The sequence below is a fragment of the Prionailurus viverrinus genome, chromosome A1 (genome assembly GCF_022837055.1).
Source record: "Prionailurus viverrinus isolate Anna chromosome A1, UM_Priviv_1.0, whole genome shotgun sequence".
Lineage (NCBI taxonomy): Eukaryota > Metazoa > Chordata > Mammalia > Carnivora > Felidae > Prionailurus > Prionailurus viverrinus.
The window spans coordinates 213,015,111-213,042,101 of record NC_062561.1 but is presented as its reverse complement, the minus strand read 5'-3'; the positions used below and the strand labels follow the sequence as shown (position 1 = coordinate 213,042,101).

The 26,991-nt window shown below is 43.5% G+C and overlaps 2 protein-coding genes across 12 annotated transcripts in view; both read left to right on the top strand.

Moving 5' to 3' along the window:
* Nucleotides 1-14,980, top strand: part of RAI14 (retinoic acid induced 14) — a 144,991-nt gene extending 130,011 nt beyond the window's left edge. For all 5 annotated transcript variants that reach the window (XM_047836667.1, XM_047836424.1, XM_047836504.1 and 2 more), the window contains 6 exons: nt 1,868-1,922; nt 5,217-5,335; nt 5,992-7,527; nt 8,693-8,842; nt 12,420-12,485; nt 13,081-14,980. In XM_047836667.1, the coding sequence (XP_047692623.1) occupies nt 1,868-1,922; nt 5,217-5,335; nt 5,992-7,527; nt 8,693-8,842; nt 12,420-12,485; nt 13,081-13,158 (2,004 nt within the window). In that variant the 3' untranslated portion in view covers nt 13,159-14,980. The remainder of the gene's footprint in view (nt 1-1,867; nt 1,923-5,216; nt 5,336-5,991; nt 7,528-8,692; nt 8,843-12,419; nt 12,486-13,080) is intronic.
* Nucleotides 14,981-20,299: 5,319 nt separating this feature from the next.
* TTC23L (tetratricopeptide repeat domain 23 like) overlaps nt 20,300-26,991 on the top strand; it is a 60,721-nt gene continuing 54,029 nt past the window's right edge. For 5 of the 7 annotated variants that reach the window (XM_047837321.1, XM_047837183.1, XM_047836962.1 and 2 more), the window contains exons 1-3: nt 20,713-20,815; nt 22,112-22,186; nt 25,922-26,105. In XM_047837321.1, the coding sequence (XP_047693277.1) occupies nt 22,119-22,186; nt 25,922-26,105 (252 nt within the window). In that variant the 5' untranslated portion in view covers nt 20,713-20,815; nt 22,112-22,118. Of the gene's footprint in view, nt 20,420-20,712; nt 20,816-22,111; nt 22,187-25,921; nt 26,106-26,991 lie in introns of those variants that run through there. The other 2 variants (XM_047837097.1, XM_047836879.1) reach the window with 2 other exon arrangements.

The following is a 26,991-nucleotide window of genomic DNA, read 5'->3' as shown; positions in this document are numbered from 1 at the left end:
ATACCTAAATGAGGAAAGGAAAGGAAGTTATACTTTTACAATTAGTACCCTAATGTCTTCTAATATGATTATGGCTCAAAGGATGCAATGCATTCCAGAGAAGAATAAATTTCAATTTTCAGCATTAGAGTGTAAAAAACCTTTCATTTCTTTTTTTAAAAAATCTCAAAAAGATAAAAAGTGACTCCATTTAAAATGGCTAAAGTTTAAGAAGTGTATTTTTACATGGTGGTGATGATGTGGAGCAATTAGAATTATTATACTCTGTTGGTAGGAATGTAAAGTGGCAAAACTACTTTGGAAAACTGACAGTTTCTTTAAAAGTTCATCACACACCTAACATATGATCTAGCCATCCACTCACTGATGTTTTTACAAGAGAAATGAAAACTTATGTCTCACAAAGTTGTATACACAAAAGTTTGCAGAAGCTTTATTCACATATCCCCAAACTGGAAACAATCCAAATGTCCTTCGTAAGCAGCATCATGGGTGAATCTGAAAATCATCAGGCTGAGTGAAAAAAGCCCGACACATATTCATATCCATGACAGTCCATTTATAGGAATTCTAGCAAATGCAAAAAGGAGAGTGGAGGTTACCTGGGGATAGGGTGGGCAGGTATTGGCTGTGATGAAGCGTGCAGAATCTTGTAGACCTAATGGACACCTTCTGTATCTTGGTTATCGTGGTGGTTCCATGAGTGTGTACCTGTCAAAACTCAACCTGTAAACTTTAAATGGATGCCATTTATTGTACTTTAAGATAGTTGAAAAATAAACATCTATTTTTATAAAGCGAAAAGGCAGCTTTTTGTAAAGATAAGCACTTGCCAAAAATGAGCCACTTTATTTTTAGCATTTGGGCTTTTACAAAAGTTCCTTTGCTGAAAACTTCTCTCTCTCATCATAGTCCACCGCTCATCTAGATGAAACATAGTAATTTCTGGCAACTCATTGCATTTTGTTTTGAAATGAGAGTCTGGCTTTGAAGTTGCAAGAACTTTTTTTTTTTTTTTAATTTTTTTTTCAACGTTTATTTATTTTTGGGACAGAGAGAGACAGAGCATGAACGGGAGAGGGGCAGAGAGAGGGAGACACAGAAACGGAAACAGGCTCCAGGCTCTGAGCCATCAGCCCAGAGCCCGACGCGGGGCTCGAACTCACGGACCGCGAGATCGTGACCTGGCTAAAGTCGGACGCTTAACCGACTGCGCCACCCAGGCGCCCCGAAGTTGCAAGAACTTTTGCAATGTATTTACAGACACATATTCAGGGGCAAAGGTTTAGAGGAGATCTTTAGGGGATTGTCAACCCATGATCATAAAATTTTGTATTCCCTTATAAAATTACCTTTATCTTCCCTGACAGGTCTTATTTACTACAAATTCTCTTAAAAATATTAATAAGAATATACTAATAACAGTTAATTTATAAAATAGTGAAGCTAAACCAGTATTTCTAATGTATTTTAATCAGTATATTATCCAGATAGGTAAGACTTGTATTTGACTTCATGATGAAACTAATATTTGCCATCTCAGGTTTTAGGACATAGCCCACTAAGTTCACTATTACATAAAGTTATTATAATCTTAAAAGATATTTGTATTTTACTTAATAAAGTTCCTGAAAACTATTTTGAGATTACACGCTCATGGAACCTCACGTTTTAGAAATCATATCTCAGTAGATCATCGTCACTTTTATTCACTTATATTTTAAAATATTCCCTTTCCTGGCGATTTTCTAACTTTTTTTTTTTAGAAGGAAACCTGTTCTGTGTAAACCCAGGAAAATTTGCTTGCTTCTTTTGTGGAATATCATATTCAGGAAAATTCTTTGAAGTCATTTTTGTGTTCCAACAGGCTGAGATCAGTTCTATACGGGAAAACAAAGACAGACTAAGTGACAGCACGACAGGTAAGAGGAAGGGGCGTCTGTTTGTGTTCCTCCGACAGGTCTCTAGTCCACGTCCATTTACATACATCAAAGGCCCACCTGGAGGAAGTGTGAGGAGGTCCGAGAACCCCGGGGGTGCCATCCTGGAGCTGCCAATACCACACAGGCTGACACTTTCCCCTGGGTTTTAAGGAGCCCCTGAGCTTGGATGTGAAAACAAAAATATCTCTGTTTTCATTTGCCCCCAACTACTGTTAGCACTTCCTTCAGTGATGAATATAGACAATAACGCCCAGTGGTATTAGCAGACCAGTAGACTTTGCCAGCAGGAGAATTCGCAGGCAATGTCCTGTCACCTTACTGTTACCGCGGGTATCTTGAAATGTCATTTACAGTCTCTCTACTAGAAATATGGCATTAGACCTGCTGCTGTATTCTTGCTATTGGCACATTACAGAATCAGCTCTTAAATTACATAGCCTGTGTCTTCTCTTTTATGTATTATAAAGCACTGTTTTGCGGTGAGGTCTGGGGCCACGAGCCGTCACAACGGGCACTCCTCACCGCTGAGCAACAGGTTATTTCCTGAGGGAGAGCCAACTGAGCACTTCCGTGGCTGCACAGTCTAACTTTCCTACTGTGCATCTTAAATAGAGAAATGCAAAGACAGAGTGTTGAAATCACACACAGTCATCCCATCTTCACCAAGACAGGGTTTAATTCATTGTCTTCAGAATCCATCCTAAGGTTTACCCTCTAAGAATATAGTTCAGCACCCCCAGAATCCATTTAAAATGTTGTGTAGAGGGGCGCCTGGGTGGCTCAGTCGGTTGAGCGCCCGACTTCGGCTCAGGTCATGATCTCACAGTTCGTGAGTTCGAGCCCCGCGTGGGCTCTGTGCTGACAGCTCAGAGCCTGGAGCCTGCTTCGGATTCTGTGTCTCCCTCTCTCTCTGCCCCTTCCCCGCTCATGCTCTGTCTCTCTCTGTCTCTCAAAAATGAATAAACATTAAAAAAAATTTAAAAAAATGTTATGTAGATTATTCCATTTTACTTTTTTAAATTATTATTTCAAAAAAAATTTTTTTTGTAATGTGTATCCATTTCTGAGAAAGAGAGTGTGAGCGAGAGTGAGCAGGGGAGAGGCAGAGAGAGAGGGAGACAGAGGATCTGAAGCAGACTCTGCTGAGAGTGGAGAGCCCCATGCAGGGCTCGAACTCATGAACCTTGAGATCATGACCTGAGCCGAAGTCAGAAACCCAACCAACTGAGCCACCCAGGCTGCCCCTCATTTTACTTTTTCAAAGTATATTTATTTTAGAGAGCGAGAGGGGGAGGGGCAGAGAGAGAAAGGGAGAGAGAAAGAATCCCAATCAGGCTTCACACTGTCAGCACAGAGCCTGATGTGGGGTTCGAACTCACAAACTGTGAGATCATGCCCTGATCCAAAACCAAGAGTCAGACCCTTAACCGAATCAGCCACCCAGGTGCCCCTCATGGAGATTATTTCAAAAGCTCCTTTTGCTTCAGCATTTAGTTTCTCAGCCTATGATTTCATAGGTGTTTGGAACTTTTAACTTACAGAATTTAGAAATATTAAACTTTCTAATTCTTGGCAGAGATCCAAGTTATTTGAACACTTGTTACATTGGATTCTTTAAAAACCGTCCACTGTATTTTAGAAGTAATTTCTACTGCTTAGAATTACAGTCATGCTCTCAATCCTCTGGTTTATTCCAAACTTACCAGACATCATGTCAAGGGGACTCCTTATAAAGCTGTGGGTTAGGAACCTGACATCAGAAGTAAGCATTTATATGAAGAAATGTCATTTTGCATGCTTCCAAATTAAGATGAAAGTTTCCATCTTTGCATTAAATGGCTGTGAGAAAATAATAAAATTATAGTAGAAAATGTGCATCGGTGCTATTCAGATTGTGGTCTGTACAACTGTTCTGAGTTTGCACCAGGAAGTCATCCAGCTATACTGCTAAGCACACTGTTTTGTCCAGCAGACATTTTTCCCCCATAGAAAGACTTTGTGCGTGAAGGAAGCGGTGCACTGAATGACATTCTGGGAGCAAGGCTCTTGTCTCAGTGAGCACTTTGAGTGGCAGAGCTTTAGATGCTATTTCAGCGTGGTAATCAGTAGGATGTCAAAAAGTTGTGGTTTACCAGCAGTGGGATTGTGGGGTTAAGAGGAGATGGGTACACGCTGGGGCGGGCCAGCAAACGCTGTAAGGAGGAGGCAGAGTTTGCCGTGGGTCCTGAAACCTGCCTACAAGGGACTTAGCCAAAGAGATGCTGCAAGGGCTATCAGATGGATGAAAGATTAAGGAAGCAGCCTTGTGTCGAGATATAGAGGGTATGATGGAAAGTTTGAACCTGAGGAAGATGTGATGCTAGAAATCATGGGTCAGTGGCACCTAGGTGGCTCAGTCGGTTAAGTGGCCGACTTCGGCTCAGGTCATGATCTCGCCGTCCGGGGGTTCAAGCCCCGCGTCGGCCTCTGTGCTGACAGCTCAGAGCCTGGAGCCTGTTTCAGATTCTGTGTCTCCCTCTCTCTCTGACCCTCCCCCGTTCATACTCTGTCTCTCTCTGTCTCAAAAATAAATAAACATTAAAAAAAAAAAAAAAGAAATCATGGGCCATACACCTGAAAAAGTACTTTGGGACCAGGTTTTGGAGGCCTTAACCCAGACTAAGGAATCTGGAGATTAATTTTGAAAAGAGAGTGATTAAAGCACTGGAACCACAGGAATGAGCCTATCAAAGCACATTTTAGGAAGATTAGCCTGACAGTGTTAGGTAAAGCTATATGTTTACTAAGGAGAGAGACAGAGCTTTGTTACGAGGCTGTTTGCAGGGCTTCTCAGTCAGGTGATAAAGTTTAAACTAGAGTAAGGGTGGTAGGCATAAGAAGTGAACCAGATCGTAGGATATTTCTAAATGGATTCACATAAGTGTCACTTACTAGGCATGATATGATATGGCAAGGTATGGTATATTAGGTAGATCATAATATGTGTATTAGGCAAGGTACAATACTTAATAAGAGGAATGGAAAACATATGACCAAATCCATCAGTTTTCAGATGAGCTTCTACGCATCCACACCTATGCTAGGCATACCCCAATGAGGGAACCGCAGGACCTGAGGATTGCTGTTCATCTAACCAGGGGCTTTGCTAGGGGCTTTCATTCTTCATCAGAACCAGGAAGAAGCACTGGATTGGGTAGAAGGTGACTCGGTTAGAAGTCAGAGAAATATTAGTTTAAGAAAATATTATTTAAAATCACTTTTCTCTTTTCCAAGGTGCTGATAGCTTGTTGGATATAAGTTCTGAAGCTGACCAACAAGATCTTCTTGTCCTGTTGCAAGCAAAAGTTGCTTCTCTTACCTTACACAATAAAGAATTACAAGATAAATTACAGGTAGGTACATAGATTATTACCACGAACTATCCTGTAGGGTCAAACTATTGGGTTTTTTCAGGTTAGTCAGGTGATATTTTGTTTTAAACCTCTACATTAGTTTCTTCTTCCTTTTTAAATGTAGTTCACCTTTAGCGTTTTATAGTTTCAAATTATGTTTGTTGAGAGAGTAATTCATTAACTCTATTTCTGTAAATTGGTAAATTATATATAATTATATACTTAGTGCATTTTATATATTACTATATATACACATGTTTGTGTGTGTGTATAAACAGCCATTCATTTAGTAGAGCTGATCGTTTAGCAGATTTAAGAACTTGATTGAAATAGCTATGCTAAGCCCATTGCCCCTTTTTGGCTACTGGAATAATATGAGAAGCAAAGGAAAAATTATGAGTCAGAGGCTTTAGAGCCCAAACAAATCTAGTGTTTTTAAAGTGGCAGAAATGAGCTGTTCTGAGAGAGTACAGAATAAGCTTAGCGTCGTTAACCCAATTCTCATGTCCCAGACCATGGTTTGTCATGGGGCAAAAGTACACATAAAGGGACGCTGCAGCTCTCCCCTATGTAAGCTTTGGATTTGTTCTCTTCTACCAGTTGCTTGCTCACCTAACCACACCTCTGGCACCATTTCATTCTTGCCTTTTTTGCAGGCCAAATCACCCAAGGAGGCAGATGCAGACCTGAGCTTTGACTCCTACCATTCCACTCAAACTGACTTGGCCCCACCCCTGGGCAGACCTAGTGAAACCTCTCCCCCAGACTCCAAGTCATCTCCATCCGTCTTAACACATTCCTTGAGTAAATCCACTCTCGACAGCGACGGGCAAATTCAGCAACTGCAAGAGATTCTTCAGGACTTGCAGAAGAGACTAGAGAGCTCTGAAGCAGAGAAGCAGCAGCTACAGGCTGAGCTCCAGTCCAGGAGGGCCGAATTGGTGTGTGTTAACAGTGCAGAGATTTCAGAGAACGGCTCCGACCTCAGCCAGAAACTGAAAGAAACTCAGAGCAAGTACGAGGAGGCCATGAAAGAAGTCCTTAACGTGCAGAAGCAGATGAAACTGGGCCTCGTCTCGCCCGAAAGCGTGGACAGTTATTCACATCTCCGTGAGTTACGGATAACTGAGGAGGAAATAGATGTGCTAAAGCAGGATCTCCAGAACGCATTAGCTGAAAGTGAAAGAAATAAGGAGAAAGTGAGAGAGTTAGAAGAAAAACTTGTAGAGAAGGAGAAAGATTTGGGTAGTAAGTCTCCCGGGGAAGAGTATGAGGAAATGAAAAGTTCATATTGCTCTGTGATTGAGAATATGAATAAGGAGAAAGCTTTTTTGTTTGAGAAATACCAAGAGGCCCAAGAAGAAATCATGAAACTAAAAGATGCCCTAAAGAGTCAGATGACACCAGAAGCCGGCGATGAAGCTGGGGATATGAAAGAGGCCATGAACAGGATGATAGATGAGCTCAACAAACAGGTAAGCGAGCTGTCCCAGCTGTACAAAGAAGCCCAGGCCGAGCTGGAGGATTACAGGAAGAGGAAATCTCTAGAAGACGTAACAGCCGAATATATCCATAAAGCGGAGCATGAGAAACTGATGCTAGTGACGAACGTGTCCAGAGCTAAGGCAGAAGAGGCATTGTCCGAAATGAAGTCTCAGTACTCAAAGGTATTGAATGAGTTGACGCAGCTCAAACAGCTGGTGGACGCACAGAAAGAGAACTCTGTCTCCATCACAGAACATTTGCAGGTGATAACCACACTGCGGGCTACTGCGAAAGAGATGGAGGAAAAAATAAGCAGTCTCAAAGAGCACCTTGCAAGCAAGGAAGGGGAAGTAGCAAAACTGGAGAAACGACTCCTGGAAGAGAAGGCCGCGATGGCCGATGCCATGGTGCCCAGGTCTGCCTACGCAAAGCTCCAGTCATCACTAGAAAGTGAAGTGAGTGTGTTGGCCTCAAAATTGAAGGAGTCCGTAAAAGAGAAAGAGAAGGCCCATTTGGAGGTCTCCCAGATTCGAAGTGAGGTCTCACAAGTGAAAAGGGAAAAGGAAAATATTCAGGCTCTCTTAAAATCCAAAGAGCAGGAAGCAAACGAACTTCGGCAACAGTTCCAGCACGCTCAGGAGGAGCTCGCAGGAATGAAGAGGCAGTCGGAGAGCTCTTCCAAACTGGAGGAGGATAAAGATAAGAAGGTTGGTGAGACTCCATTGCTGTTGAGTTTCTAGTTAGCTAGACACTAGTTTCTAGTTAGCACTGGTCTCTTGTGATTGCTCAGAAGTTCTGCATGTGACTCCATCTGTCCCCATGGCCACGTTAAGATTAGTAGTTTGGACATTTATGTTTAAAAAAACAAAACAAAACACTGATCGTCGATCACTCCCCTTATATTGAAGCATTTTCACATATGTGGTGCATATTTTCCCTTTTAAAATTATTTTACAGAAGCTGTGTCAAGTGTCAGGGATCAGAAGCGAACCCACAAACTGAAAGGCATTTGTAACCCATCTTGAACTTCAACTTTTTTGGAATCCAAACAGATTCTTCCATCATATGGAAACCCAAATACTTCCAGACTTAATCCTGCTTCCCTAAGTTCCATGAGCTTTCCCCTGAGTCAGTGTTAAGAACCACCCTCCGTGGCACTCATTGTCAAAGATGTATATAGGAGGGGAAGCAGGGAATGTGGGGAGCAGGTGATTAGAGATGGGCTGAGCGTGGCTTGGCGGAAGGAGGGGAACCAAGGGGAGGGGAGAGTAAAAAATGGTTCTGTGCCTGAATCTGCTCCACGTCCCCAGTCCTCTGGGTCAGATTTTCCAAATGGCATTGATCAGAGCACTGTTTATCATTTATTCCTTTAGTATGATGAAAATTTCAAAAAGAGCTTCCAGAGCCAAGGGGGCAGAGAGTTAGGAGGCAGAGGTCAGGTTGCGGGGACGGGTTATGTTTACTTTAAAGCAAGATGCCCAGAGAAGTCAGGGTTCCTAGGACTCATTCCTGATTGCCCATGTCAGCACTACTGAACAAGACATAGCCGTCTCAAAATAAAGAATGCCTAAAATCCTCACTCTGCTAGTACCCCCCATTCACAGTAAAATAGGAAAGCATCGTCCTAGCTTTTGTTTACCCTCATGCCTCGAAGCACGGTATTGAATCTGGGGCCCTTATTTGAATATAGTGGCCTTAGAGGGCTATGTGGGTTTGCTGATTTTGTTACCTGTTTCATTGTATGGGTTTTCTTTAAAAAATAAAAGAGAAATTGTTCCAAAGTCTCAAGTCCCTGAGGCCAATAAGAGGCTGTGTTCGAGAACTATCCAGAATCTTGACTGCCTATTGCTGATAGTTTTCCTTTCTCGCCAGATAAATGAGATGTCAAAGGAAGTCACCAAGTTGAAGGAGGCCCTGAACAGCCTCTCGCAGCTCTCCTACTCAGCTAGCTCGTCCAAGAGGCAGAGTCAGCAGCTGGAAGGACTGCAGCAGCAGGTCAAGCAGCTACAGAGCCAGCTGGCTGTGAGTGGGCTTGTTTCTGCCTCCTGCTTGGGGGTGAGGGGGTTGGGGGTGGAGGACGAGGCAGATTACGCACCAGCTCAGCTGGGTGGGGACAGGTTGGAGTGAGAAGAGCCCCAGCCTGAAGGAGTGGCTGAGTAGCTAAAGACTTGTTTGGTGAGGGCAGGAGGAAGTGGTGGGATTTCCAGTCATCACCTGCAATGAGGTGGGTCACCTGGATCTCTGAGGGGGGGGAGGCAGCATGATGGCACATAGGCGTCACATTGACACATCCACTAACTTTTCACCCTCTCCATTTTTTTTTTTTACGTTTATTTTTTGAGAGAGGGAAAGAGAGACAGAGTGTGAGCAAGGGAGGGGCAGAGAGAGAGGGAGCCACAGAATCCAAAACGGTCTCCAGGCTTCCAGCTGTCAGCACAGAGCCTGACGCGGGGCTCGAACCCACAAACTGCGAGATCATGACCTGAGCTGAAGTCTGACACTTAACCGACTGAGCCACCCGGGCGCCCCACCCTCTCTCCCTTTTTTTTTGACCGCAGTCAGTACTGTCTCTGGCAGTGGCAAGAACTTTTTATTAGGGCCCAGGATCTCTGGTAATTGCATATCTGCGCGTCTGAATCTGCTTATTGGCCCCTCTCTTCGTTTCACCCAGGAGAGTCCTTCCATATCTGTATTCGTTTCCTGTGGCTATTGTAACAGATAACTTGGTTTAAAACAACACAAATTTGGGGCACCTGTGTGGCTCAGTTGGTTAAGTGTCTGACTCTTGATTTTGGCTCAGGTCATGATCTCACGGTACGTGAGTTTGAGCCCCGAGTGGGGCTCCATGCTGAGAGTGCTGAGCCTGCTTGGGATTCTGTGTCCCTCTCTCTCTGCCCCTCCCCTACTTGCACACTTGCTTGGGCTCTCTCTCAAACTTTTTTTAAAAACTCCGCAAATTTATGCTTTTAAAATTCTGGAGATCAATTAGTGTGAAATCAGTGTCACCAAAGTCAAAGTGTCAGCAGAGCTGGTTCCTTCTGGAAGCTCTAGGGGAGAATCCATTTCCCGGGCTTTGCTAGCTTTTAGAGGTCACCTGAATTCTTTGGCTCATGGCCCCTACCTCCACCTTTGAAGTACATCACTCCACCTCTGGTTCTATTCTCCCATCTCCTCCTTCCACCTTTGGCCTTGCTTCTCTAAGGACCCTTGTGATTATGTTTAAGAGATACCCAGATAATCAGAATAAACCTTTCCTCCATCTCAAGATCCTTAACTTAATCCTACCTACAAGGTCCTTTTACCATATAGGTAACATTCCACAGGTTCTGGGGTTTAGGGTGTGGACATCTTTGGAGGGGCAGTATTTCACCTACCACAATATTTGTTAAAGTTTTTGTTGACATGGGTAGGTTATGTTTTCCATGTGAAATCAAGGGGTGGTTCAAGACAGATCTCTAGTTTCTGTTTACAAATAGGACCTGGATTTCATGATGTCTTCAGTATAGACTTTGACACGGGTGAATTCAGGTTTCTGCAGTCCAGACTCTGGCTGGCCACAGAGTATAAAACCAGCTTTTTTGTGTTATCATCTCTCGCAGCAAAGGAATGATCAGGGGAGAAGAAGATGCTCCCTATTGTGTTCTGCAGGTCATTTTTCTCATAAAGTGGTTATCACAGACTTATAGGTAAAGTGCTGATGGTTTATACAATTATTTTAAAATTTTCAATGTTTAATGAGCTCTTACGTATCAATATTATATAAGGTGCTGGTGGTATAAAAGTGAGTAAGACACAGTCCCTGTCTTCACTGAATTTATACTTTAATATAATGGCTTTCCATATTCTCTGTGTGGTAAGCACCAACTGATAGATGCCCAGCATGCTCTGGGCATACAGAAGAAGTGTCTTGAAAGGCTTCCTGCAGGAAGTGATGCTCATGCTGAATCTCAAGGGGATAGGGAAGAGGCAGCAAGGACTGAGATGTGGGATTTAGATGGCCCTTGGCAGCCGTGGCAAGGACAGTCCGAGTGGGGTGGTGGGGTGGGATCGGGACCCCAGTAGGCTGCCCGAGAGAAGTGACCGAGTAGCTAGGAATCTGATGGGGCTGAAGAACCACAGCAAGAGTCAGGAAAGGCTACAGCACATTTGCTAGAAAGGTAGATGGTCATCAGAAGGTGAGGTGCTTTCATTTGATTTCAGAGGTAATGACAGAGGCAGGGCTGTGACTGTGAGTATGTGTGACTGGGAGGAAGAGGAGGAGGAGGAGGAGGAGGAGGAGGAGGAGGAGGAGGAGGAGGAGGTCGTCCCTGGGGAACTGAGAGGCCAAAGTGTCACGTGGCTCATGCATGTGGATGTTGTGGCCATCCAAATGATGACAGAAACAGAGATGGAAAGGAGGGTGATGATCAGAAGATGAAGTTTTAAGTGACTGAGTGGAAGTGTGCAAAAGATGGGAGGAAACAACACAGAAAAAGGTACTAAGCACACCTTCTAATGGTGTGAACTTCAAGGGACTGAGGTTTCATAGGTTGTCCTTGAATAGGAAGGACAGCTCATGTTCTGACACTCATAGGAAAGAGGTGAGAAGGGTATTGATGGACTTTTGTAGATTTTTAAAAAATGTTTGTTTTTGAGAGAGGGTGAGCAGGAGAGGGGCAGAGAGGGGGGGACAGAGGATCTGAAGTGGGCTCTGTGCTGACAGAAGTGAGCCCGATGCGGGGCTCGACTCCACGAACCATGAGGTCAAGAACTGAGCCAAAGTCGGACACTCAACCAACTGAGCCACCCAGGCACCCCTGTAGATTTTTGGAGTGATCTATATAGGATCAATTTTTATCATGAAATTGGAGGAAAACCATCTTAGAAGAGTTCAGAGCTAAGATTTTTGAAATTGTCACTGAGGGGAACTGCAACAGTAGCTCCACAAGGAGAAATAAAAGCATCAACAGCTGTACTGAGGAACATACAGCGATTTGGGATTGGTGCCACCACCCTGTTCATCACCATTGACACCTAAATAATTGAACTCCCTGGGGGGCTCTAGGACTGGCTATTTTGTGAGAGATCAACAACTCCTTTTAAAAGACTAGATTTTAAAAATTAAAGTAATGAATACTTGGTTATTGTAGAAAAGTTGGAAAATACAGAAAACTCTGGAAAATTTCTATAAATAAAAATTTCCCATAATTCAACCACTCAGAGATAGTCATTTTTTGCATTCAGTATGTTTCTTTGCACCATTTATTTTGTGTGAATGTATCTGTGTATTTGCATAAGTATGTATACGTATGTTTTTTGCAACAAATGTGGGATTATATAATAACTAGTTTTTCCGTGAATTTTCTTCTAGAGTTGTATCAAAATATGAAATAGGTAGATTTTCTCCCCCTAAGAATATTGACAGATCTTTCTCTAAGAATTTTGACGAGTGTTCAGAAATCTACATCCCAGTGAGCCCACAGTAATTTTTAAGTCCTCATATGCTAGCATTTGGTGGAGGAAATCACTTGGGTGGTAGCGTTTGGCCACAGCTTTCTTACGGTTTTTTGTTTTTGTTCTGTAAAGGTCTGCTGAACAGTGTCAAATTGTCTCTTTCTAGGACTGCAAGAAACAACACCAGGAGGTGATATCTGTTTACCGAATGCATCTTCTGTATGCTGTGCAGGTATGATAACAGCCTATGAAGTACCTGGGTATCCTAAAGAAATACCACAGCGGATGTCACCCCAGCTCCCGTCACTAAGCCAGTAGAACAAATGAAAAGTCGAGGAGAATCTTTAAAATTGAGAAGCTTTAAAACGCCTTTTGCGTTGCTTTGGATTTGTCAGGAGCCCTGTGCCGTTTACGGAGAACAGCCTCATCCTCTGTTGAGGAATGAAGGAGGATGTGGCTGCTACCCCCACCAGGGGGAGGAACCCAGGCTTGCTTTCTCAGGCGTGCCAATGTTCTCAGCCGGCAGCACTGTCTCACCCCACGACTGTTGGCGGCTTGGCTGGCGGGGCTCACATTTGCAACTGAGACCCAGAAACCCTTTGCTGGCGGCTCTAGCACACCCAGCCTCCTCATCCTCCAGAGAGACAAGAGCAAGGCCCGCTCTCTCAGTCCCTCCTAGAAACGTCAGAATCAGTAGGGCTGACGTTCCTTTGGAAGATCCGGGGGAAAGCCAAGGGCTTCATGTCAGCCGGCCGTCGCATTCCCTGGGGAAGACCGCCAGGACTGACCTTAAGTTCTAATGATTGTCTTTTGTTTGAATTCCTTAGGGCCAGATGGATGAAGATGTCCAGAAAGTACTGAAGCAGATCCTTACCATGTGTAAAAACCAGTCCCAGAAGAAGTAGAATGGATTCCGTGGCAGGACACTGCCCCCTTGTTGTCCATCTTTGTGTTAGATCTGGAGTTGTCGGCAACCACTGCCATTGTTCTCACTCGTGGTATGCACCGTGGCCCAGCCTAGCTTTTTCCCTTTCCTAAGGCAGCTTTCTGAGGACTGGGTCCAGGAGAGGGCTGTCCTCCCCAGAGCTGCTTAGAGACTTGAGAGCAGCACAAGTGAAATGCCCTGGTGTCCCTTCAGATTCCAGAGCCGGAATCTGGAACCAGGGGTCTGGTCCTGGTCCTGGTGCTGGTGGGTGGGCACCTGCTGTGGGACCTGACCAGCTGAGGGGCTTTGTCATCACTGAGCAATATGTTGAGACCTCCCCGCTCAGCGAACGTTGCTTTAGTTCCTACACTCAGGCGGTGTCAGTCAGCACCCGGGAGCCCCTTTGCCTTTGGTTTCCAAGCCCAAAACGTGATTTAACTTCTGACCAAAATAGTATGGCACTCGTTATGTGGTGCATACTTTATCATGACATCCTGTGGACTTAAAACATGAATCCCATCATTTTCCCCCCTCTGCCTTATATAGCTCATCACCCTGCTTGTCAGTCTCAGAGTTTGATGAGCACTCTTAACTAAAATACGAAGTTGAAAAACAAAAGCAAGTTGTCCTTAGAAATTCTTTTGAAGCAAATCGTTGACATATTGCAGATCTTCTATGCAAACTTGCCTCCTGTTATCCATGAAGCTCAGGAATCCAAACATTCGTGTTTCAACAAGGGACAGTAAACTGCGTGTTTACAGCCAAAAAAAAAAAAAAATGCCTCATAGTTCTTAACCTCAGTTTTTTAAAAGTGTTTTTTTCTCTACAATATTTTTATTGGCTCTTAAAGATGTTTTCATAGCTAAACCCCTAAATGAATGAAATTTACATTAGACTCTATTAACAAAGTATTTTTAGATAACCATGCTTATGACTTTTTTAAAGTGTAACTTTTTCCTCAGAGTTTGCAGCGATAGCCAAGGTAGTTATGTATTCCCTTTTCAAACTCTACACGAGCTGCCACCGGCCCCCTAGCCTCTCTGCCATCGTGTCCTCACAACTGTAGCACATTTCTGAATATAGAAAATCTTCCTTTTACCCACTGAGTATTTTTGAATACCCCAGCTCTACCAGCACCCATAAATGATCTCTTGGAAGGACTGTTAGCCAATCACTTTTCCACCTTTGAAACCAGAATCCTAACATGGTACACATATATGATGGTGCATAGCAAAGGTCGTGGGGGCAAATACTTCTGTTCCCTTGACTTTCAGGTTAAAAACGTTTCGAACTTGCTTGCAGCTTCCTTATGGCATTGTTTTTGTTGAGAGATGTAAGCTGAATACAGACGTCTCCGAAGTATATAACGCAAAGCGTAGGCCTGCTCTGACGGGGTCCACAGAACACAGGGTGCCTGGGCGCACAGGGTGATGGGCTATATTGGAGGATGTGCTCATCTGTATTGGATGAGGACCAACGACCACAAAACAAAGCAGAAACGGCTTTCAAGCTTGGTGTTCCTTTTCTTAAGTTGTTTATACTTCACCAATTTCGAAAATGCTCCAAAGAAATGTGAAAGGACCTTTTGTCACAGCACTTAAGAAAATACAAACAACCCCCCCTCCTGCCCCCACGCAGAAATGCTGCAGAGTATAAAACTTGAGACATTTTGTAGGACGCCTGACAAAGTGTAGCCTTTTATCTTGTTTCAGGATGCGTATTTATTATAAGTACTCTGGTTAAATATTGAAAAGTTATATGCTGTAGTTTAGCATTTTGCCTTTGTAATTTACAGAAGGTATTGCAGAAAATAAACTTTTGTTTCATTTTGCATCTCTGTTGACTTTTGGTGCCTTCATAAGCATATGTGTATGGCTTCTTAGGATCAGGTCAGAGGCGTTGGGTATGATGGTGCTTTCCACCCCAAGTCACACTCAGTGGCTGCCAGTGGTCCACGGTCTCTCGCTGTCACCACATTTCCATCTCCTAGCATCTTTAATGTTGGACTCTGACACCCCCCCCCTTCCACTTTAGAAGACCCCTCCGATTACATCACACCCACCCAGATAACCCAGGGAAATCCTTATTTAAGGTCAGCTGATTAGCAGCTCAGCCCCAAGCATCAGCCACTTGTGGGCAGTGGCATCATGGTTCTTCAATTCAAAATTGCCCCTCAGTTGTCTGTTCTCTTTTTAACTATTTAAAAAAATTTTTTTAATGTTTATTTTTGAAGGATAGAGAGAGCATGAGCAGGAGAGGGGCAGAGAGAGAGGGAGACACAGAATCTGAAACAGTCTCCAGGCTCTGAGCTGTGGGTACAAAGCCTGACACAGGGCTCAAACCGTGAGATCATGACCTGAGCCGAAGTGGGACAATTCACCAACTGAGCCACCCAGGTGCCCTAAACTATTTAAAAGCTTCCATTAGATTGGTCGTTTCTCTTCTTACAAGAAAAAAAAAAAAGATACGTAAAATATCTTGGAGAAATACTGTTCCCCATCACACATTTAATTCCTTTTAACTGTTGCATAATATTTCATAGTTCGATGGTGCTATATTTTTATTAGTTCCTCATTGATGCTTCCAGAATTTTACAGCCCTAAAAATGATGTGATGACTGTGCTATATATATATATATATATATATATATATGTCTTCATGCACACATGTGAGGACTATTTGAGTAATTTTCAAATTGCCTATTTTCACAATAGCTTCCATCATGTGATACAAGAATGCAGAGAACAAAAGTAGAATGGCGTATGCATCATCACAGCGTGTGTGAGAAAGAATGGCCTTTTTCTTCACACTGGTTGAATAATAAGACTCATCGTTTTGTTTTCCTTACGTAAACTTGAAGACAGACTGCAAAGCCTTTAATAATTAAACCCACCCAACTTAAGATAAACACATAATACCCTGTGTGGGGGAAATGTTCCCAGAACGTGTTGAAGCACAACCTTGTGCAACGTGGCATAACTGTGGAATGCTGGGTGCTGACAGCAGCAGAAACACTCTCCAGCAAAGATGGGGATGATGCTTTCTGAGCAGTTAAAAGGCAGGCTGCAAAACTAAGCGTGGGCTGGGAAAAGCAACAGACCAAGGCATTCACAGAGTGGCAATTTCTGTTCAGCTTTGGGCAAAGAATTCAAGCGTGAGAGTTGCATATTTGTGAAACAATCAAAGGACAAGAGCTCAACTGTGATGGTTGCCATGAGTAAGCCATAAGAGCCTGTCGGTTGAGAGAGCAATCAAAGTGGGTTTCAGCAGATGGAAAAGCTCCTCTGAAGAGGAAGAGATAGAGGTGAGTGGAAGGGAAGACATCCCTGCACATTCATTATAAACCAAGCCCTACCATGGGAAGAAACCGTATATTCAAGTACTGTGACTAGATGTACTAGATTATAAATGGAAGATGTGTAGGGGAGAGAAAGGAACAAGACACAGCCAAATACTGTAAGTTTTTAACAGGAGGAGAAGTAGCGCGGGTTCCCTTTGTGTGACCTCTGGATGTTTTCAAACATATGCAAGATCACTGAGTAGGCAAAATAGTGGACCTCCCCCCTAAGAGGTCTATGTCCTGATTCCTGGAATATGTGAATATTTTATGTAATATGGCAAAGAAAAATTAAATTGGCAGAATTAAGATTGTCCTGGGCTCTATGGTGGGGCTGACTTAATCAGAAGGCTCTGTTAAAGTGGAAGGAGTCAGAGACTTAAAGATGCTGCCCCGGGGGTGGCTGGGTGGCTCAGTCAGTTGAGCATCTGACTCTTGCTTTCGGCTCAGGTCGTGATCTCATGGTTTATGAATCTGAGCGCCCCCATTGGGCTCCGTGCTCATGGTGCAGAGCCGGCTTGAGAACCTCTCTCTCCCTCTCTGCCCTGCCCCCTACTCGTGCGCGCGCTCTCTCTCTCTCTCTGAATAAACAAACATTAAAATAAAGATGCTGTGCTGCTGGCTCTGAGGGTGGAGGCTGAAGCCACAAACCAAGGAACACAAGTGGTCTCTAGAAGCTGAAAAAGGCAAGAAAACACGATTCTCCCCACGATTCTCCCGAAAGCTCCTAGAAAGACTCAGCCTCGTTTACACCTTGTCTCTAGCCCAGTGACAGCCACTGCAGACTTCTGACCTCCAGAACCATGACATAATAGACTTGTGTTGTTTTAAGCCAATAAATTTATTGTGATTTGTTACAGCAGTGATAGGGAACTGATATCCATACCGAGGAGCTAGAATCTCTGCTACTGGAGAGTTCCTCAAGATGACTCCAGGCTTCTTAAATATTGCAGAGCACTGATAATAAGCCAGGCACTTTGTTGAGTGCCAAAGGCTCAGTGGTGAACGTAACACCTCCCGCTCACAAGGAACTCACAACTGATCAGACCGGGGCCTGCCACCTGGTAGGGATTCAGTATTCACTGGGTGGGTGGATATTTAGATGAATTGTCTAGAAGGCCCTGCAATGCTCTGCTCTTTCTCGGACCCATTCTTCAGCCTCCTCATTCTTAATTGCCATTTTGCTCTTCCTTGAACCCACCAAACTTGCTTCTGTCTCAGGGCCTTTGTACTTGCTGTTATCTTAAAATGTTCTTCTGACATTTGTATTATTTCTCCTTTATTTCCTCTGCTCAATGCCACCTTGTCAGAGAGGCCCTCCTTAACTACTAGCACAATCTATATGTCCACATCACTTTCTAGATCCTTTATCTGACTTTATTTTTCTCCAATTTGTCACTTTCATGTAAGGTGGTTCACCTAGTTGAGGGAGGAGGGGAGTCCTAAAATCCAGCCCACCCTCTAGTCCCAAAGCTTAACCACTTAACAGGGAGCCTGAGTCTGGATGAAGGAAGAGGCTTTTTTTTTTTTTTAATTCTAATTCACACAAAATTGTTGCCTATTCCCTCAGCTCTGTGTCTTTTTCTAACTTGCAGAGACATCAGACTATTTACTAATAGCCCTGTTTTTCTTTACCTAGTAGAATAGAAGCTCCAAGAGAGCAAAATCTTTGTCTATTTATTTGCTATTGCTTCCCTAACGCTTAGAACAGTATTGGGCACAGAATAGGTTTCTTCAATATGCATTTTTTTTTTTTCTGAGTGGATGGACAGATGCATGGAGACTGTGAGAAACTTAGTGCCAATATAATGGTGTCAAGAGGAGATTATGGACGTGATAGTGTGGGAGCTCAGAAGTAAGGTCTCTAACCCATTCTAGAGAGGACAGATGTGTTTTAAGAAATTATACAGTCAAAGGGAAATCTTATTTGCATTTCCTGTCCTTAAGTTTCACAGTCTTTGAAGTTGAAATAATTAGGAGTTAATCACGGTTTATTTGGGGATGGAAGAATCTGGAAGGACCCTGTGCACATGCTTCCTCTGTGTGATTCTGTAACAGCGATGCCTGTTCAGGATCAAGGGAGGGACCGTGAGCCAACACACTGAAAGCAATGTCTGCCCAGAATACTAGCACCGCATTTCAGCTACTGAACAACGTTTCAGCACATTTACCCGTGACTAAGGTTTACATTTGGGGACAGGGTGAAGATGGCAAGGAAAGAAAAAAACCACTCACAGGTTTGACCTGTGTCTTTAACCTTCTTTAACCTTCTTTTAATTTAACCTTCTGAGTCTTTAACCTTCTTTTAATTTTACAGATGAACTACTTCTGGTCAGAGCTAATTAAATGGAGGTGGAACCAGAGTGTCATTCTTAAAATGGGAATTCAGTGCCTGTTCTGGTACCTCACTTCCCTTCACCACATGGGCAAAAGCCAGGGTTCAGGAAGGAGAAGTTACACTTAATACACTGAGAGACAAACTCCCAGCCAATTCCCACAATGACAGAACATTAAAACCTTTCAATTTGATGAAGACCAACTTAACGGTAAGGGAAATGAGAATTAGAGAACAGGAAACCAGTTCTTCCTTTTTATCCTCATATATGTTAAATACTGTTCATAGTAACAAATACTCTTCTTGCATAGAAAATCGAGACCCAGGGGCTGTGATTTGCCTCAGGCCACACGGAGTCAAAACCAGATAGGGGAGGGGCGCCTGGGTGGCTCGGTCGGTTAAGCGTCCGACTTCGGCTCAGGTCATGATCTCGCGGTCCGTGAGTTCGAGCCCCGCGTCGGGCTCTGTGCTGACAGCTCAGAGCCTGGAGCCTGTTTCAGATTCTGTGTCTCCCTCTCTCTGACCCTCCCCCGTTCATGCTCTGTCTCTCTCTGTCTCAAAAATAAACGTTAAAAAAATTTAAAAAAAAAAAAAAAAAAAAACCAGATAGGGGAAATCTTGAAGCTAGTTCATTGCTCTCATCCTTGTTTCATGTTGGGAGATCTCTTAAGTGACAGAATAAAGGGGGTGGGCTCTTTCTAAAATTTTGACTCAGGATCTTGAGCCAACAGTTTTAAACCTTAAGTTAAAAGGCTGTCTAGGTTTTCCTTAAGAGATACTTAAGCAAACTCATTTAAACAGCTCCTCCAACCTATCTTGGTTGGTCTCTCTTGGCAGTCTTGGATCCGTAGCAATTAAACTTCATCCTCCGAACTGGAAAGAACAAACACCAAATCTAAACACCACCTGTGAAGTTCTTAGTAAATGTTTTCCTTCTCTCTCTACCGAGCCTGCTTTTTTGGAAATGAGGACACATCACCTTCAGCTTGACTTGCCATGGGTCCCTCGTTTATTGTTGGGTTCGTGATCATACTCTTATACACAAGGCTACGGGGCCGGTGCTGTTCCTTCAGGTACTAGCCACAAGCGCCCCTGCACCTGTCAGACCTGAATTATTGTTACTGTGTATGTCAGGCTACTGAAGAGGAGCGGTGGTATAAGAACACGTGCTGCATAAATCAGGGCTGTGTGGTGTTTGCCAAATGTGCCCCACCCCCTCGAAAATGTTCCCGGAACTGCTAATCATTAGCAGAATTAGTGGCCTATTGCTTAAACTACGCATTTCCTGCACTCCGCGTTCCTGATCACGCATGGCTCATATCTCACCGGGAGAGGCAACACAGACGGTGCCGACACCGTCAGTAGTCATACCTGAGCCTTTTCTCCCCGCTCCCGGAGAGCCAGAACACCGGGGGGGCGGAGGGGGTGCAGGGGGCGCGCAGGGGTGCGCCCATACAGCCGGGTACACCGTACACTACTGCTTTACGTAGGTAGGATCGTGGAACCCGGCGCTCTCTTCCATCCTCCGGTGGGATTTCTCTCCTCTTCCCGCATCTTCAACCCTGACAGGTAAAGTCCCTTCGAGAAAAACACTGGTGACGTTTCCGCTGCAGCTGAGGGAAGTTTTGAAAGCAAGCCTGAGGCTGTGCGAGTCGCGCCCGGACAAAACAAAAAAGACCGGAAAGCCCAGGTTGGCCCCAGCGGCCCTGAATTTTGCGGGGCCGGAAGTTCCCTGCGTGGCTATGGCTACAGGCGCCGACGCTCCCGGCTCTGTCGGCGGCGTTCCGTTCCCATGGCAACCCCATTGTCTTCCGAGACGGAACCTGGGCGCCGGCGCGCCATACGGACCTCTCAGGGTCTCGCTTCCGCCAGGCACCTTTGCGGCGCCCTGAACGAGGTCCGCCGAGGCCAGGACGCTGACGCCGCTGGAGGAAGCTGAGCTCGCCGGCTGAGGGAGACTAGAAGGCTAGTTCCGGGGCGTGGCTTTTCTGCCCTCGGCCGGGTCGGGGCTCAACCCCTCCTTTGCCGCGCCCCGCGTGTGCTTTTCCCCATGGAACCTCTGCGGCGGGGGCACCGCCCGCCAGAAAGTAGCCTTGGGATGCTCGCCTGGGGCTCGGGATGTGGCGTCAGGGTTTACGAAATTGCGGGGAGAGAAGAAAGGGTTTTGCGTTTGAGAGAGGCGCCAAAGTTTGGTGTTATAATTTATTCAGGGACGTATGGTACCTCGTTGAACAGAACTCAGGAGTTTGAGAACTCACAACTCCTCGCCCTGGCCATAGTTTTGAAAGTCGAGATTAGAAAGAGAAATTAATGAAGTTTCCTTCTGGTTTTTGGATTGTGGACGTTCCGGAGCCTGAGTCAGAGAGCGCTGCTCAGGGCTCAGGTGGGAATGAGTGACCTTCTGCAGGGTGAAATGAGGAGCGACTTGGCGGGTGTTAATGTTCAGTACAAAACCGTACATTCGATTTGGATTTAAGCGATGGGGAGAGCCATGAGAATTGAATTTCACAAATCATTATCAATCGGATTTTTGCCACGAGTTTTCAACCATTTCCCCCCATCAGCTAACGACAATACCAAAATAGACGCGTGTGTGTTCCTTAACTGGGACTTCCCATTAAATAGTGGGAATGCCCTAGGGACAAGAAGAATTAACCGATAAACTGGCTATATCTCATTTAATACTGAAAGCTGCTCCTTTGCTTGCATCCATCTTGCAAAAACAATGTCAGACTTGAGCAGAACATAGTTTTGATGATTCAGGAGCCGTAAATGCACTGGCTTTAAGGGGGCAAGAAAAAGGGATTTTGGAGGTACTATGGAGTAGGAATTAGAGGAAAGAACTTTTGGGGTGCCTGGGTGGCTCAGTCGGTTAAGCGTCCCACATCGCTCAGGTTATGATCTCACAGTTTGTGAGTTCAAGCCCCGAGTCGGGCTCTGTGCTGACAGCCTGGAGTCTGCTTCCGATTCTGTATCTCCTTTTATCTCTGCCCTTCCCCACTTGTGCTCTGTCTCTCAAAAATAAATAAATGTAAAAAAAAAATGTAGAGGAAAGAACTTTAATTCAGAGGTTTAATTTGACAAATGTCTTTAATTTCTGCTTTCCAGGTGTCTCTATGCATGAGTGTGTATAGTCTATTTTTGAATTTCAGATGGGTTATATATTTAGGCAGTTTCAGTTTGATGTTAACAGCATCCAACAGAGGGAAAATAGGATAGCTTTTTTTCCCCAAAGCCGACCTCACCTGTGATTCTTGGTAGGAAGAAGATGCAAGCCAGCCCCATCCGCATTCCAACCGTCAGCAATGACACCGACTGGGACTTCTGCTTCCACTTGTAAGTAGCTCAGAACCTTGACATCACACTCAGTCACTGGCCTGGAACACAGGGACCTCCCACTTAAGGCAAACCTGGGGTGAGGAGCTTTGAGCGCCTGTTATATAGAAGAGAAGGTTGAAGTTCTGTGATGTGTTTTAATTATGATTCTGCTCTAAGATCCATTTGTATTTGTGCAACCTGTGCAAGAAGGAAAATAATTTTTTCCTAACCTATTTTTTACAGATAGGTTAATTATAATTGTAACAAGATTGATAGTCATGGAGAATTCAATATAACAGAGTTAATGAGCAAATTAAAATTGTGTTGTGAAATAGACAATAAGTAAATTAAACTTTCACATCATAATAGCTAATACTTATTGAGCAAATACTATGTGCCAGGCACTGTTCTAAGTGCTTCTGTATATTAACTCATCTAACTCCCAACGTCCCTGTAAGGGTGGTGCTATTATACCATTATAATTTTATAGCTAAGGAGTATGAATCAAAAACAGGTTCGGGAATTTGCCCAACACGGAGCTAGTGATTTAAACTAAGCGGTCTGACTCCAGAGTCAATTCTTGAACCATTCCTTTGTACCAAGAGTTCCCAACCTTGGCATTGCTGACATTTTGGGGTGGATAACTCTTTGTTGTGGGGGCCTGACCTGTACACTGTAGGATGTTTAGCAGCATTCCTGGTCTCCACCCACTAGATGCCAGTAGCACCGTCCCAGTAGTGAAAAGCTGAAATACCTCCAGAGGTTGCCAAATCTCCCCTAAGGGACATGTCACCCTTGGTTGAGAACCATTGCTCTATGCCAATGCTATCAAATAGAAATATAATGCAAGTCATAAATGCCAGCCACATAGATAATTTAAAATTTTCCAGTAGCCGTACCAAAAAACAAAAAAGAAATAGGTAAATCGAAGTTTAATATGATGTTTATCTTAATGTATCTGAAGTATTTTATAATATAACTAATGAAATATTTTATATGTTTTCTTCAAACTAAGTCTTTGGAATTCAGTGTGTATTTTACACTTATAGCACATCTCAGTTCAGGCTAACCACATTTCATATGCTTAATAGCCACATGTGACAAGTGGTTAATAGCTTAGTAATCCTGTCCCTCCTCATGAAATATCTTGAGGTTAAGGTTTATGTAATTTTTTTATTTAATATAAAAATTGAAATTAAGATATAGAGTTCATAGTAGAGTATCTTGGAAGGAATCAGATAATTCATATTTATTATTACTAGTCAGAATTCATATTTATTATGGCAACATATAGAATAAGTTACAAACCTGGCAAGGCAGACCTTTCATCCAACCTGCCTATTCTTATTTATTGACTTTTATTTTATCTTTCAAGGTATCTGACTGGCCAGAATTCTCCAGTCGTCTTATCTTTCATGACAAGATGTTTAATCCAAAGCCAGTTTAAGGTTTTGCATTCTCATTTGTCAAGACCTCGATGTTTCTCCTTCCTTTGAGGTCCCTGCTGTTCAAGCTTACTGCCTTTGGTCTCGGCTTAATTTCATTGAAGGGTGAACTTCAGATATTTAGGGCGTGGGTCACCTGGGTGGCTCAGTTGGTTAAGCATCCGACTCCGGCTCAGGACATGATCTCATGGTTCCTGAGCTCGAGCCCCACATTGGGCTCTGTGCTGACAGCTCAGAGGCTGGAACTGCTTCAGATTCTGTCTCTCTCTCTCTCTCTGCCCCTCCCCCACTCACACTTGGTCTGTCTCTCCAAAATGAATAAACGTTAAAAAAAATTAATAAAAATAAATAAAATAAAATAAAATAAAATAAAATAAAATATTTAGGGCTTATAATTTTTAAGATCCATAATTGACAATCTCTTTGGTGACCCTGATATATTGAACTTCTGCTCCAGATCTGTGAAGTATGCAGCCTAAGCAAAATCTTCTACTGAGGGACTAAATTTTCTTTTATTTTTCTTGACTCATGATCTCTTGCCACAGATTCCCTCTATCTTCAGTATTTTTCAAGTATCCTAAAGACTACCGTTTCTCTTTTCATTCATTTGTTCATCCTTTAACAAGCCATTCATTATTTGTTGTTACTGTAAGCCAGGTATCAGGGTTTCAGAAACAAATGAGATTTAGCCCTGGCTCTGGTGGAGTTTATTTGCTAGAAAGTGAAGACTCAGAAACAAAACAAATTTTGAAAATGAGACTATAATGTGATTTGCAGTATAGTAGAAATTTGGAGGAAATTTTTGCAAGCCCTTCTGCTTACTACTCCAGTGCAAGACTCCAGCAGAGGTGACGCCTGAGTCGGGTCTTGAAGGAGGAGTATGGAATTCACTAGGCAGAGAGGAGGGAAATGTAGCACCTACCTTCTGATCACATTACATCAGCCATGTTCTCTGGCTTTTCCATTGAGTTTGTGTGTCTTCTGAAAGCATACTTCTGTTTCTTGCCTGAAGAAATGTTGCTCTCCTATCCACTTGACCTGGTTTGCTCATATACCTCTGGGTAGGTTATTTAGAACAGGAAGTCTGGATGGATATTAACATCTCATGTTTCAAACCTAATATGAAAGATTACACTTGACATTTGTTTTTCTTTCTGTGTTTTCCTTTTTTTTTTTTTTTTACAGTGAACATTCATTACTTATCAGTGGAAAAGAAAGATAAATTTTATTCTTAAAACTATATAGGGGTTGAATTTTTAAAAGCTATTGTGAATACAAAAGTGATTCTTTTGGGGGACTTGTTTATAATTAATTGAACATTCTGTTGTTGCACTTAAGATTTTAGAATTCCATTTGTTCTGGATCACTTTGATTTTTCTGGCCATGTTAGGACATGGTTATGTCTTTGGTGTGTATAAGATTAACTCTTGACTTTTATCTTTACCGTTTCCAATCACCCATTCATAATTATGTTCAGCTTTGAAGTCAGAGATCTACATTGAGCAAGTGAGAAAGGAGAGGGGAGAAGGAGGGTAGGAGAGAGAGAGAGAGGTGAGTGGAGAGGGGGAGATTTTCAACCCACTCAGCTCTTTTTAATACATTTATCGGTAACACAACTGAGAGTTCTATTTTGCTTCTGAATCTGCTCTTGACTGTGGAGTTCCCTGCCCTCTCCTTGGTGGGGCCACATCTTGCTTTAGTAGTTGGCCACTACTTTTAAGAAATATGGAAGAGGACACGTGAAGTCTAGCCACAAACTGTTAATTCCCTTCCCATTAATTCATTATATCCGTTTTCTTTCCTGGTTTGAATCAGAATTTTAGAATATAAAAGATCTTTGAAATCTTCCAATTCACCACCTTCATTTTGTAGATGAAGAAACCAAATCATGGAGCTAATAAAATGATTATAGCTAATGCTAAAATAGTACTTACTAAATAGCAGGCACTATGCTAAGTGATTCATGAGTATTATCTGATTTAATCCAATAATCTCATTGGATTGACCTCATTTTACAAAGAAGCAATTTACGTGATAACTTGCTTAGGGTCATGTGGTTAGTAAGTAGCAGAGCTGGGACTCTGGTGTAGGTGGGTGGTTTGCCAAATCTGTTTTATTTGAATCAACACATTGCCATCCTGATTCTGGGCTTCAAGGGTGACAAGAGCTTGTCACCAGACTTTATTCCTTCAAGTTTATGTTAGCATATCCCTAGCCCCCAGCTGGGAGGGCTCTGTCCTTCAATTTTACCTTGTTTGAGATATGCAGAGGTCAGATCTGAATCCATGCCCCTCGCTGGTATCTACAGGTCACAGCAAGCCAAGAAGCCAGCATACCAGCAAAGAGATGAACTGTATTCATCTAGCGGGTCTGGAGAGAGTGAAGAAGACACTAAGGCCACGGAGGAGATGGCCGTAGGCTGCATGTCTCTTCCTGAAGACAAATTGGCCCAATCCCAGAAGAAAATAGCTCAGCTGATGAAGAAAAAAATGGTAAAACCAAAAAAGCTCACTAGGTTTTAGTTTCCCTTTAAAAATATGTCCATGATTACAGAATCTCTGCCTTAACTGGAGACTGAAGCACTCAAAGTAGAGGAAGTTGTATTTCTTTATAGGTGGAAGAAACGAAAGCAGAGCATAGTTGGGTAGCCAGCCTGCCCTCAGGCTCCACATAGGGCTCACTGTGCATTCTTTTATGGAATAGCTGTGCTCCTGGCTTTAGACTAAAAATTAATGCTTTATTCTTTGTGTTGATGTTTGATGAATGACCTTTCAGTAAAAAACTTTTCAAAAAGTCTCTCCTGAAAGGTTTCAGAATGGTATCTCTTGGGTGACAGGAAAGGCCAGGCTAGTGAGGCAGGAGGCTGAGAACAAGAGTAGCCGGGCTGAGGTCCAGGCTCAGAAGCAGCAAGGATATAAGTAAGATGCCAGCGGTTTCATTGGACTCATAAGCAAATGAAAGCACCAGAAACAGGAGGTAGCAGCAGAGGTCGAAGTCCAGGTATGCATTTCTAAGAACAAGGCAAAGACTTGTAACTAGGACCTCGCTTAATGAGAGTGTTCAAAATGCAGGAACCTGAGACAGGATGACAGTGACCTTCACGATTAGAATGCGGGCACCCATCTGCTCCCAGGGCATGATTTATCAGCAGAGGAATTCATGCAGTGACTTCCTGGCCAAGGGAAAAAATGAGGTTAAAATCATGTATGGAGAAAGGTCTGTAGATGGCTTTAGGAAAGGCTGAGAGACACCTCACAGGCAGATGATAGAGGCTGATACCCCTCGTTGGATCTACCTATACATTTACCCCACCTTTGTAAATTGTTCAGAGGACTTGCAGAGGACGGCCGCCTTGGCCTGTACCCATTAGTATCTCAC